The sequence below is a fragment of the Corvus brachyrhynchos genome, unplaced genomic scaffold (genome assembly GCF_000691975.1).
Source record: "Corvus brachyrhynchos isolate BGI_N302 unplaced genomic scaffold, ASM69197v1 scaffold28, whole genome shotgun sequence".
Classification (NCBI taxonomy): Eukaryota; Metazoa; Chordata; class Aves; order Passeriformes; family Corvidae; genus Corvus; species Corvus brachyrhynchos.
Genome location: NW_008246058.1, coordinates 5,724,797 through 5,737,199, shown reverse-complemented (window position 1 = coordinate 5,737,199; position 12,403 = coordinate 5,724,797). Strand labels below are relative to the sequence as shown.

At 39.8% G+C, this 12,403-nt stretch overlaps 1 protein-coding gene across 1 annotated transcript in view; it reads right to left on the bottom strand.

Annotated features, from left to right (window-relative positions):
* SAMD12 (sterile alpha motif domain containing 12) overlaps nucleotides 1–12,403 on the bottom strand; it is a 163,170-nt gene that overhangs the window by 118,838 nt on the left and 31,929 nt on the right. Inside the window, exon 4 of the mRNA XM_017746054.1 lies at nucleotides 10,600–10,729. Within this exon, the coding sequence (XP_017601543.1) occupies nucleotides 10,600–10,729 (130 nt within the window). The remainder of the gene's footprint in view (nucleotides 1–10,599; nucleotides 10,730–12,403) is intronic.

The following is a 12,403-nucleotide window of genomic DNA, read 5'->3' as shown; positions in this document are numbered from 1 at the left end:
GCATCCCCAGGTCTATCCAAACACCGGCCCGGAGCCGCTGAAGTGCTGAAGTACTGCAGAGAAGTCCTGAAGGCTGCAGGTGGCTGTTTGCCCGGCCGCAGCGGGGGAATTCGGGAGGGGGTGGCTGCAGAAGCCAGCCCAATTCCCGTGGGCTGTGCCTCGAGTCCCGGCAGAGGAACCAGAATACAGCTGAGAACACAGGGCGGCGACAGATGTGATTAATCCAGTTGTCAGAGACCTGGTGTAAGAGTGGAGTCGTTTTCCACATATATATTAAAAAACAGAGGCCATGAAGAAGCTGGAATCACAGCATAATTGGTGGAGGGCATCTGGAGGCAACAGCAAGTCAGAGGTGAGAGAAGGAACACAGGGTACTGCAGACCAGCTGGATGAGAGAGATTAAATACACACTTAGAATCATAGAACCATTAAGGCTGGAAAAGACTTCCAAGATCAAGTCCAGTCTTTGACCAAACACCACCATGTCAACTAAACCATAGCACTAAATGTCATGTCCAGATATTTCTTGAACATTTCTGGGGATGGGGACTCCACCACCTCCCTGGGCAGCTTGTTCCGACTCCCGACCACCCTCTTTCAGAGAAGAAATTCTTCCTGTTGTTCAAAATAAAGTCAAACTCTCAGCCATGGCTTCATCCAGGTTCAGATATCAGGAGCTTCCTTCTGCGTTTCACCGTGAGGTTGGATGTGTTATTAGACTGAGGAACACTGCCAAATAATTATAAGATTACACTATGACTAAGTTCCTGTATCATGAATAGCACATGCTGGTAAGTAACAAGCCGAAATAAAAATAATCAGCTCTAGCTGCTCACTGATATCACAAACACACACCCACTAAGCAGCAAATTAATTCACTTTTTCAAAATGAAGAACTGTATGGTCCTCTAACAACTCCTCCACTTAATCACTCTAGTTTTCCTCATCTAAGTTTTCCTTACCTACAACTGAGCCATAAAATTGACATCATAGTTGCACAGCAAAGGCAAAAAATATTTCTTCCCAGACAATAGCAAAAGTTACCTGAAATGAGACTCTGCAATATCTCCCATTTCTTTTCCTGGTACACCAGAATAGGATCCAAAACTTCTGAAGTGTTGCAGAGAAGCCTGACTTGATGGGAAATGAGAGCACAGCAGCTCTAACCATCAGTTTAACCAAGCTGGAAAAATAATTTCCAGACTCCACAAACACAGCAGGAGTTTTTAAAAAGCAACACAGAATAACAGCATAATTAGACTTCAGTCAGGGCACAACACTTGGAATCAACACAATTCATGCTAAGGTCTAAATATTCAGTGGCCAGTTCTAAGCTAAGGACCCATCCTTCGAGTGGAAAGACTCCAGACCATTATGCGCCATCTTGAAGTTGTTCATCAGTATAAATCAAGTGGGGACATTAAAGAAAGGGAAATAAAGAAGTGCCATCAGAGTTAAGAATGCTCCATTCCATGGCTTCAGGCTATTCCTTGGAGGTCTTACAAATAACAACAGAGCTTCACCTTGCCCAGCTTCTAGATAAAGGGCTCTCTCACAGCCTTTATTGACCAAGGAACATGGTAAAGCAATAATGTAATCACTAACAGCTAGTGAGAGATCCAAAAATGTGTAGAAAAAGATCATCCTAAGAAATACAATGAGAGGGTAGAGCTTTGATATTGACCAAAATGTTAGAACATTTAATAAATTAATCAATACTCCTGTAAAGCAGCTAAAGACAAAATAGTTGATAAAAGCAGGCTTCATCAAGAACATGAGAAGGGTCACAAAACAAAAGGCGGATAAAGGAAATGGAGTAAACATAAAAGAGTTGTTTTCATAACATCTTCTCTTGGCTATATGAAGTCCACTAAATTCATCTGTTTGGAGGCAAACCTTTCCTCTCCACTTACTACTTCAGTAATTCACACTCTTATCCTTGGTTTTACAAATCCCGCTGAAGCTGGATGCCTGATTTACCTAAGGTAGACAGGTAAGCACCCAAAGGCTACATCAGTAGTTCTTAAGCTTTTTGGCTCTGTCAGTGGGTCACAATCAGTGCTCAGTTCTTCTTGTAGATACACTGTGCAGCCTTATCAGCAAACCAGGAAATATCAAAGCTTTACAATATGGAATGAGATTCCTGAAAAAGGCTTTGCTAAGACATTTGATACAGTTTTCCATATCTTACCCTAATTCACATTTTTAGATCTCTTCTGAGTAAGGAAGAGAAATTTATTTTGAAACTGGCTGCCATGGTGAGAGTTTCTGCCAGTGCGTTGTACACGATATTGATGTGAATCAGTGTTCTGTAGAGAATACCGTGGATCAGGTTTACAAGGACTGTACAACAAAGATCTTTCCAAGGAGAACAGTAAAACATGATATGATCTCTAGTTAAGAAAAAAATTACTTAAATAAATATAACAAGATTAAATTAAAAATGAAAAAACCCTTGTGTTAGAGGGAAGGAATAATCCAATTATCACTGCATGTATAATTATGAAACATTAATTCCCCAATATCTGACAGCATATGAAGAGTAAGTACCAAGGAACAATTAAACACTGCTTCAAATGAAGAGCAATGTACCTTTTTCTTGTCTCCCCTAAATGCTCATACTCTAAGAGTACAGAACTCATCTATGCTAAGTTGACGAGGAACTTCAGATCTGAAGCTAAAGGACTGGAATTACACTTTTCAGTTCAAAGATTATTTGGATTCTGTGTTCTACATCAGGCAGGAGTAACAGCTACAGCAAATTTGGCTACCATGGCTCTACTGAATACTGAAGAAAAAGAGGCAGCTAGAGTGCGATTCACTTCTGAGTATGCTGTAGAGCAATTTTTACTGAGACCATGAGAGATCTTCCCAGATAAGGTGGAGAAGCGTACCAAGGAAAAGCTGCCTGACCCAAAAAATATCCACTAAGACAGGAAACTGTGCAAAATGTTCATCAGCTACTTGCACAGCAGATCTCACAGCTGATAATAGATTAGGAGCATGGAAACTTCATTCTGAATTTAGTAGACATGGAATTTAACATCATTGACAAGCAAGGCCACAAATGCCTCAATTGCCCTTTATCAAGTTCCCTTTTCTACCAAACAGAATGGATTATATATTAGCACTTCTTCCACACAGAATTTTATGTAACAAATAAGAGCACCAAACACTCCCCACTGGTTTGTGCACAGAGGGGAAAAAAAATCTATTTCATTACTAATTGATGAACTCCACAGATTATTTATCACAGAAAAGACAATTTATGAGAAAAGAATCAACTATATTAATACTGAAGTCACAACTCCCATGAAGTGTTCAAATGCCTCACTGTCTCCTTCTCGACTGCAGATGAGCCTTCCTGGTCACACCAGATCTCTCAGCAGCCATTACAGCTTTGTCTCATGCTGTGGAATTTTGCCATGTATTTTATGAGCTATCATCTGACTGAAAAGACAGACCTAGAAACCATTGCTGAGACATGAGAGAACATTACTTTCACACAAGATTTTCTATGTCAGTAGGAGGCTGAATATTGAAAAAAGATTTCTACTTTTCCAACTTCTTTCAATTCTACACTATATAAACACAGGGCTACATTAATATATTTCTGATACTATTTTCCATGCAAAAAGAACAGTTGCCACATATTATGCAAACAGAAGCCCTATCCCGACACCCATCACTCTTTGATGTGTTCCACATGTTAAAAATTTGAGAGGAACCAAGTATGAAACAGGGAAAACTCTTCAGTCCCTCACATCTTCCAATACAAGCATCACAGCTCCATAAAGAATGCTGCAAATAGGCCTGACCTTACCCAGACAGCAGAATAAAAGCTCTCTCCAGGGCAAAGCAGTGATTTTATTTTATTTTTTAAACTGCAGATGGATGTAGTCAGGATTGATTTGACAGCCCACCAACCAACACTGCTGTTAAGATCTCACAGAAAGAGCATGGAAAAATGGCATAAATAAGGACTGAGGGTAAGGCTGGTTTAAGCCTTGCACCATGGAGAAGAGAACGGCTTCGCAGAGATGGCTGGAGATGAAAGTTGCTTCTGCTCTCCACTATCAGATTAAACTGCTTGGCAGAAGACATCTATTGTGCTGAAGAGCACTGTCATGTGCAAAACAAGGAAGGTAACTAATACTTTATTGGAAATACCCTCCATTTAGACACAGTGAAGGTGCTTTCTGAGATATATGACAGTGCTGAAGAATGCTCAAAACCTGCTACAGTTTGGGACCAAGCAAAGAAAAATGTGGTAATCAAAACTTAAATAATGTTTTAAAGGAGGCTTAAGTACTTTTCCTACAACACGTTGCCCTGACCCAGGACTTTCTTTGCTTGATCTCAATCCTACAGCTGACCACAAACATGCCTCTACCAGTAACAACCTAGAGGGTAGGCTGTGACCAGTTTATAAGGGACAATAAAACAATGTCCAATAAAATAATCTAAAAAAAGGTGCCGGTTTATGTAGTCTTCTCTAATGTAACTACAGTAGGATTTGTGAGAAAACTCTTGAGGGACAGGTGTCGGGAAGCAGTTGGGGAACAGCTACAAAGGCTACTTTACAGAAAACCTCATTTTGCTTCTTGCATCAGGCCTCACATTAGGTGTGTTATGTCACTGGCATGAGAAATATTTTGAGTCAGTGTAATACTCATCAATAATGGAAGGATGAAAGGTAACGTTGGAATCACTTGCCAAGGGAAGGGTCAGGAAGTGGGCAAAAGTTGTTCCAAATGAAACAGACCTGTTAACAGGAAGGCTCAGCTCACTCAAACAGTATCTTTTATACACATATTACAACACATTTAACAACACTGGAATCTTTATCTCTGTTGTACATCAACCAAAACATATGGCAAAGGATGAACATGTTCAGGAGATCTCACCACAGTGAATAAACCCACCTGGTTTTAGTCACCCTTCCTGCCCTGGAGCCAGGAATGAAACACAGGACTCTGCACTCCACCACATACCTTTCATCCCCAAACCACTGTGCTGGTTGCACCACAAAACTCACCTGAGGTCCATGAAACAAAGGGCAGAATTAAATTATATATGTTCTAAAAATTGAAAGATATCTCGCAACACTTCGATTTTAAAAACAAACCCTTTCTCTGTGTAGAGAGAGAGAAACTTAGACCCTGAGGATTCAGTGTGCTTCCAAAGTAAATTTCCAGTGTATTTCCAGAGTAAACTGAAACAGAGACAAGATATCTCGAAATTCCAGTGTAGTATCTTAAACCATGAGACTATCCCTTCACCAATATGCTAAATAACTTAGCATTTCATTGGATATGACAAACCCTAACATCTACAAATACATTACTGAAGTGAAAAAATTATTCAATGCTGATTTTAAAAGCATGATTTTGTATGAATTTCAGAAAAATATGTCAATAAAGCTTATTTAATGCAAGCATCTTTAGAATATATAGAATTAGTCAGATTTTAAGACTATTTGCAGCAGGTTTTCAGTAGCAGTTCATATTTCATTTCCCAAGGTGCTGTTTGGTATTTAATGAATATTCAGAAGTTCTGGTCCCTTCTAAAACTAAAATGAGGTTTTCTTGAGTCCTGTTCCTTTCCTTCTTAAAAGTTTAATTTAAAAAGGCTTGAGTCCTTTCAAGTACCTCCTATCAAATTCCTTCAATTGGACCAAGGTACCTCTTGGGTATTACTTTGACAGAATGAGGTTTGTTTAATGATCATAGCATTAAAACCTCTTGCTCTGAAGACATGGACTAACACACTGGGGAACACGGTGTAAAAACAAACATGAAGCAGGGTTTCCTTCCTTTCTTCCTGCCTGCCTTCCCACCCTCCCTCCCGCCTGCCTTCCCTCCTTCCCACTCTCCTTCCTCCTCGCCTTCCCACCTTTCTGCCTGCCTTCCTGCCTCCCTTCCTCCCTCTAAATCATACATTCATAAATAATTACTTAGACATCTGCTGTGTTACTTTGTCAACGGACCATTTGCCCCAAAATGGTAATTCCTTAGTCATTCTTTGCCCAGTCTTGTTCCTGCTAATGCTGAGACATTGGAAAAATCTTCATTTGCTTCAATGGTACAGAATAAGGCCATCAAAGAACTCATCTCTCTGGAACTCCCCAGTCATCTGAAAGTATTGCTGCCCAGTAAATTCAAAGCCATAAATACACACAGAGCAAGGTCTATTTCTCAGGTTTATCTCCAGGAATACACCAGTATAAAATGAGTGGGAAAAACTGGCAGGTCAATACAACTTTTTATGTCTCCTACTGGTATAAACACCAACACCCGTTGTAGAGCCTCCAGTAACATGACCCTACCATGGCATTTCCTTCTTCGTTGTACAGGCCACTGTAATTTTTGTTCCTCCATTTTCTTATTTTTCCCATCACTGCTGATTCCTGTCAGGTGCCCTTGTATCTTGCTCAGTATTACTCCTTCCAGTTCTTTCCGTCCTGTCTCTGCGTCCATGTGGTAGTTTAAACTTAGTTCAATGGACAGGTTGCTAGACCAGTGAAAAAGCTGGTACCGCCTCTTCAATTTACATATTTAAAGAAAGCACAAGCGAGGCGGTGACGGCGCGGCCGAGTGGGATCCGAGGGGCGGCAGGGCCGGCGGGGCCTCCCCGCAGCTGGCACGACTCACGTCGAACCGAGCAAAAACATCATGCGGCCGACAACAAGAGACATGGCGAGTCTTCCTCAGCGCGGAGCCCAGACAAGAGACAAGATCAACTTCTTAGCCACAACTTAACAGGCACTAACTTTCTTCCAGGTCAGGGAGAAAGGAAAAGTGAGATAATGTGAGACGAAGCCAACATGGCGGCGCCAAGGTCAGCGTGGGGGAAGGGAAGGAGAATGTAGGCACTTCCAGCGCCCGGAGCTGAAATTCTCCGTGCAAGCTGTGGTGAGGACTTGGACTACAATACAGTAATTTGTTTTCCCTATAATTTATAAGATGAGGTACATGGGGGGATGCAGAAATCCACACGCAGCTCGTGAAAAAGTGCTCAACGCCAGAGCCCATCAATGTTGTGAAAGGCTTTTAAAGATTGAAGAAGAGAGCCTTTGCTTTCAGGTTGGAATAGGTCATCCTTAAAAGACTAAAAACCCTATGGCTATTATGACCCGTGATGACGGTGTGGGAAGAATGTAAGATTCATGGGAGGGGTATTTTTTTTCACTGCAGAAGATTCGGGTGGACTGTTGCTTTGTGAAGAATCCCACAGCACAGCAGAAGAAACTCTTTTCTTTAAACATAAAGATTCTTAAGAAATGAAACACTGACCAAACTCCATGTTTGTTTTCCCTTGTGCAGGTTGGTAGAAAAAAGGAGGTACTGGAAGAGGAAAGTGTTCTCAGAGTTTGCTTTAATTTCTTATTATTTCTTTTTACTTTGAATTCTGTTAGCAATAAATCTTCTTTATACTGTAGCTGTTCAAGTGTGGACCTGCTTTGCCTTGAAGTTTTTCTGTTTTCCTCAATAATCCTTATTTCACCTTACGAAAAAGAAGTTTTAATTTCCCCCTCTTTGCTTAACTATAGCAGAGAGATTTCATGGAGCTTGGTGCCTAACCAGCATCAAACCACGACAGTCCAACACCTTAAAAACACTTCTCACCTGTTGCTGAATTAGTCAACCACATGCTCCACTCCCCAAATCCAAGGATTTTACGTATTAAAAAATCTCCCAGTTTCTTATTAGACTTTTCCATATTTAATTCCCCTTACTGGCTGCAAAATGCATTTCACTGGCTGGTTCTGAGGTATTCAGTAAGTACTCAGCAAATCATAGGACCATAGAAGAATTTGATTGGAAGGAACCCCAGAAGACTTCTAGCCCAACCTCTTGCTTAAAATAAGGTCAGCTATGAGATCAGATCGGGTTTCTCAAGGTTTTATCTATCTGGGGCTTGAAACCTTCCCAGAACAGAAACTGAGCAACCCATTCCAATGCTCCAAAGTCCTCACTGGGGAAAAAAGTTTCTCCTTATATTCAGCCTCAGCCTGGTGTCTCTCATACATCACTGCAAAGGGTCAGGTTCCATCTTTTTGATTACCTCCTTCTGCATAGTGGGGGCTGCTGCTAGTGCCCTCACCCCACCCCAACAAGCTGCCTCTTCCCCAGATTGAACATGCCCAGCTCCTTCAATCCACTGTCACGGGGCAAGAGCTCCAGCCCTTAGCATCTTTGTGGCCCTCACCTTAACTTGCACTGGAGATCTAACAACTGTAGTCTAAGAAGTACAGAATAAAGGAAATAATGACTAATCTTGATCAGGTTACTATGTTCCTGTTAATAGTGTCAGCATTCTTTGCTGAAAGGCACAACACTGGCTCATTTCATCTTCCTGACTATCAAGATCCTCCCCACCAGTGCTGCTTCCCAGCCAGTCAGCCTGTCTGAGTGGGGTGCAAGAGCCTTGGCCTTCCCAGCTGAACAAGCTTCTTTAAGATATTTTCCATCATATTTTTCCATGTCAAAAAAGCCTGTAAATTCACATTAATTCCTGAGAAATTTTCAACAATCACATCTGTTTTCCACAGCCATATCTGGGAATAGATACACTACCTTGGCTTCATCTTCACACTAGTTTCCCTTCTCCTTCCATGCTCTGCTTTTTCTGAGCCACAAATCCACTGTTTTCTCCCTTTATTAGATTTCAAATAATCAGCATCATGGGGACCAACAGCACTGGAAATATCCTCCTGAGTTAATAATTTCACTTGCAATATTATCACAATATACTTTTATAAAATCTGTACAGACATTGATTGTCTTTCTTCTTCGGTATTTACTGAAGTTCTTTTCTTTCCTGCAGATTTACTTTCTAACACTCATACCAATATTTCCCCTATACCTCTTTTGTGTAAAGTAAGAAAGATTGATCTTGATTCTTCTTTTTCATAGAGGTCTATAAAGTTCAACGTTTTGCACATCAGCAATGAAACTACAAGGTTTCCATCTGTGTTTGTGTTGAAATGAAAATGTCTTCCTTTCAACTTCATCTCACAGTGCCTTAATTCTAGACGGAGAATATAGTACAGCAGCACTAGAAAATATTTTAAAATAGCTTCATTTTCTTCTGGTAGTGCTCTGGATGCAGTCAGCTCTGTACACATGGGTGGAGACACAGGCTACATTCCTACAGACTGCATTCAGCAGATGGTGACTGAGAGGAAATGGGCACAATGGTTATGTACTAAACCTTAACACTTATCAAACCAATACAAACCACCTCTCACGTGTGTATGTGTACTCATGGCTACATAGTAAACATATATGGGTAGTTTGCCATGTTTGGAATCATTCATATATTATTAGAAAGAAAATAGCAACAGAAATGAAGGTAAAATTGGAAGCAACACAAGTACACGTGTACATGATCAGACACTGACTGAAACACACATTAGTTAACAACGCGTTATTGTTAAGACTGAAACTCAAATCCCTGCTTAACTTTAGATGGCTGAATGCCAATTTCCAGTTTTGTAAACCACTGCAGAGTACAAATCAGTGTTCCATATTAAACTTTTTACAGATTAATTACTGTTTGGTATATGAGCAAAAATGCTATTTAACTCCCAAGTTATATTTGCTAAACTCATGTCAATTCAAAGTGATCAGCCAAAAGACAACTACAGCAAACTGAGTAGGAGTTAACAAGTCACACAAATCAACAGAATCAATATCAACTTCTAAAGTAAATAAGAAAACAATACCATTTTGCTTTCAATATATTCTTTTAAGAAAAGAGACCCAGATTTGAAGGTTTGGAGGTTCTGTGTGTATTTGGGGAGTAACCATGATAGAACAAGTATTTTTTAGACGAGGCAAGGAAAGTATGTGCAACTGAGAAGCACCCTACACAGTTAAGGAAAGACTGTAAGAAAGAGTGGTTGGTTGTACTCAAGCCACATTTGGGACAGAAACCAGTTTGGTTGGCTGGAAATAATAGTTTAGATTGATCCTAGGAAAATACCAACTTTAAGAACCATAAAATACTGGAATAGAGAGATGCAAAAATCGGCTACATTGCAAGTTTTCCAGAATAAAGTTAGACAAACATCCATCAGAAATGAACTCGCTGTACTGATCCTGCTTCAGGCTAAGGGAGGGACTCAGTTGGGATCACTTCCCATCCTACATGTTAAGGACACTAAGATTATTTAAAAAAAAAAAAAGAGTGGGGAGAGGCACAAAAAAAGAATATGAATTCAAGGTCAAACACCTCAATGAAAAAGAAAATTTACATAAATTACATTTTCCTCATAGGATGTTTCTTAATTGGTTGGGTTTTGGGTTTTTTTATTTGGAATGAATAGGCTAAGGCCTTTACGTACATACAGACTAGGTTCTTTCCTTTTTATAGTGACCTTGAACTATCTGAAATCGTCTTTTAAAGAAATGAGGTTATCACTTACCACATCCCATGAAAGCTGAAATACTCCCTCTGCTCTAAACCTTGCAACTCTCTAGTTATACAATCAAGAAAAAGCCCTCAGTGCACAGTCACAGTCTATTAACAGCAAAGTAAAACAATTCACCACATTTTAAGTAAGTAAAATATTTCTGATAGTGCATACTTTACCAGTTATGTCATGTTGTTTGAATGACTCACTGTAGATTTGATACTGATTAGGGCAATGTTTCTTCAGCCATTTGCAGACATCCTGCTGGGTCCATAACGCCACAGGCTTGGTCAGCTTCACAGTCCCAGACTAGGAACGCAGAATGAAGAACAGAAATGATGTTTAGTCTGCACACAAATTTCAGAAATACTAATCCGTGACATCTATATATGATATTAAAATACTAAATGCAAAACAGGAGCTGCTTTGACAGATGTCCAGTAATAGCCAGCACATTACATACACATGCCCCACTGTTCAAATATATCACACGGGAATCACACACAGTGAAAGGTTCTCTAACATTATTTTCCATCAATGGTATGCATATTCCCTGCATCACAGAACCATACTGCACTTGAATAATTCGTTTTAGGAGTGACCAACTGACTACAGACAGAGGGTAACAGATGCATGCTTGGAAGACTTCAAACTCATGAGAGACATAATACATTTGTGTCCCAGTTTGGACATAATCACGGAAGGCCAGGAGTACCCTCAGGCCAGGCATGGTCCTCAACTACAATTACAAAAGATCTTGCAACAAAGGCCTTTAGTGCCAACAAGCCTGAAGACTGGTTTTGCCTGGGAAAAGGAGACTACACACCAATGGATGCAGAGCTGGTGATATTGATTGATACTGAGCATTTCAGCTGACAAAATTCCTAATTTGAATGATGTTTACAAGCAGCTATAGTTTTTGCTTCCTTTTCACCTTTAACTTTCCTACAATCGCCTTTACATGAAATAAGTAGGACTCTGACTTAAAAAAGTTGATCCTTTATAAATGAAAAATAATTTTTAAAAAGAATACTGTTCAATACTTTCCTTAGAATTCAGTTTTATAGTAGATTAGCAGTTTATTAATAAAATACTCATAAATTGATTGTGTTATTGTATGTATAAAGTTACATTTAATTTAATCAAACCACCTTTGCATATACACTTTTTAAAATAGTATAAGAATGCTGAGTTCTAAGCTACCTGAACTGCAGGGATTTAAAACCTCTTGTAGGCAAAAAACCAAAAAAATATATTGAAAGTGATTTAATCTTTTTTTTCGCAACACAGTCTGCCCAGAAGACTAAGGAAACTTTAAACATATGGGCGGTTATTACCAACAGTAAATGTTTCACACTGGACACTGCTGATATAAGTGGGTGTGAACATCAGTGTATACACTTACTTCATATTTTGCCAAAGAATGAATCTAGGGAATAAAATCCAAGTGTCTGTTTCAATGCTATGCATGCAGAATACTGTCCTCCAGCTCCCTGGTGGTGTAAGTTTCAACAGAAGTTTCTCTGCACAAATTTGAGGTGAAGGGGAATGTCTCAACCCGTCTTCTCCACTGGGCTCATGGCAGACTCCCTCAATGTCACTAGCCAGGGTTTATCCCAGTACTTACTCAGATGCCTTTTGTCAGACAGACCTTTACGAAGTTACTTTGAAATTTTTCATTACTAGAAGCCCTAAAGACCAAAGCAGTTTTAAGCCAGTGTTTTGCATGTCCTATTAAGTCCATAAAGTATGTCATGAAAAGATAGTAAGTTAGGGCCAGGGAATATGGCAGACCTAAAAATCCAGCAGGCATATGTGTCTTGAATTTCTCATGTCCAGTTGTCCCTACCTCTTTTATATTGCCTTGCAGAAGTTAAATAAACAGCAGGAAAATTATGGTTGAATAGATAATACAATGCACATCCCCTAGCTCAGCCTTTTTTTGATTTGAATAAAAATACACTCATCAGAAACATGAATCCT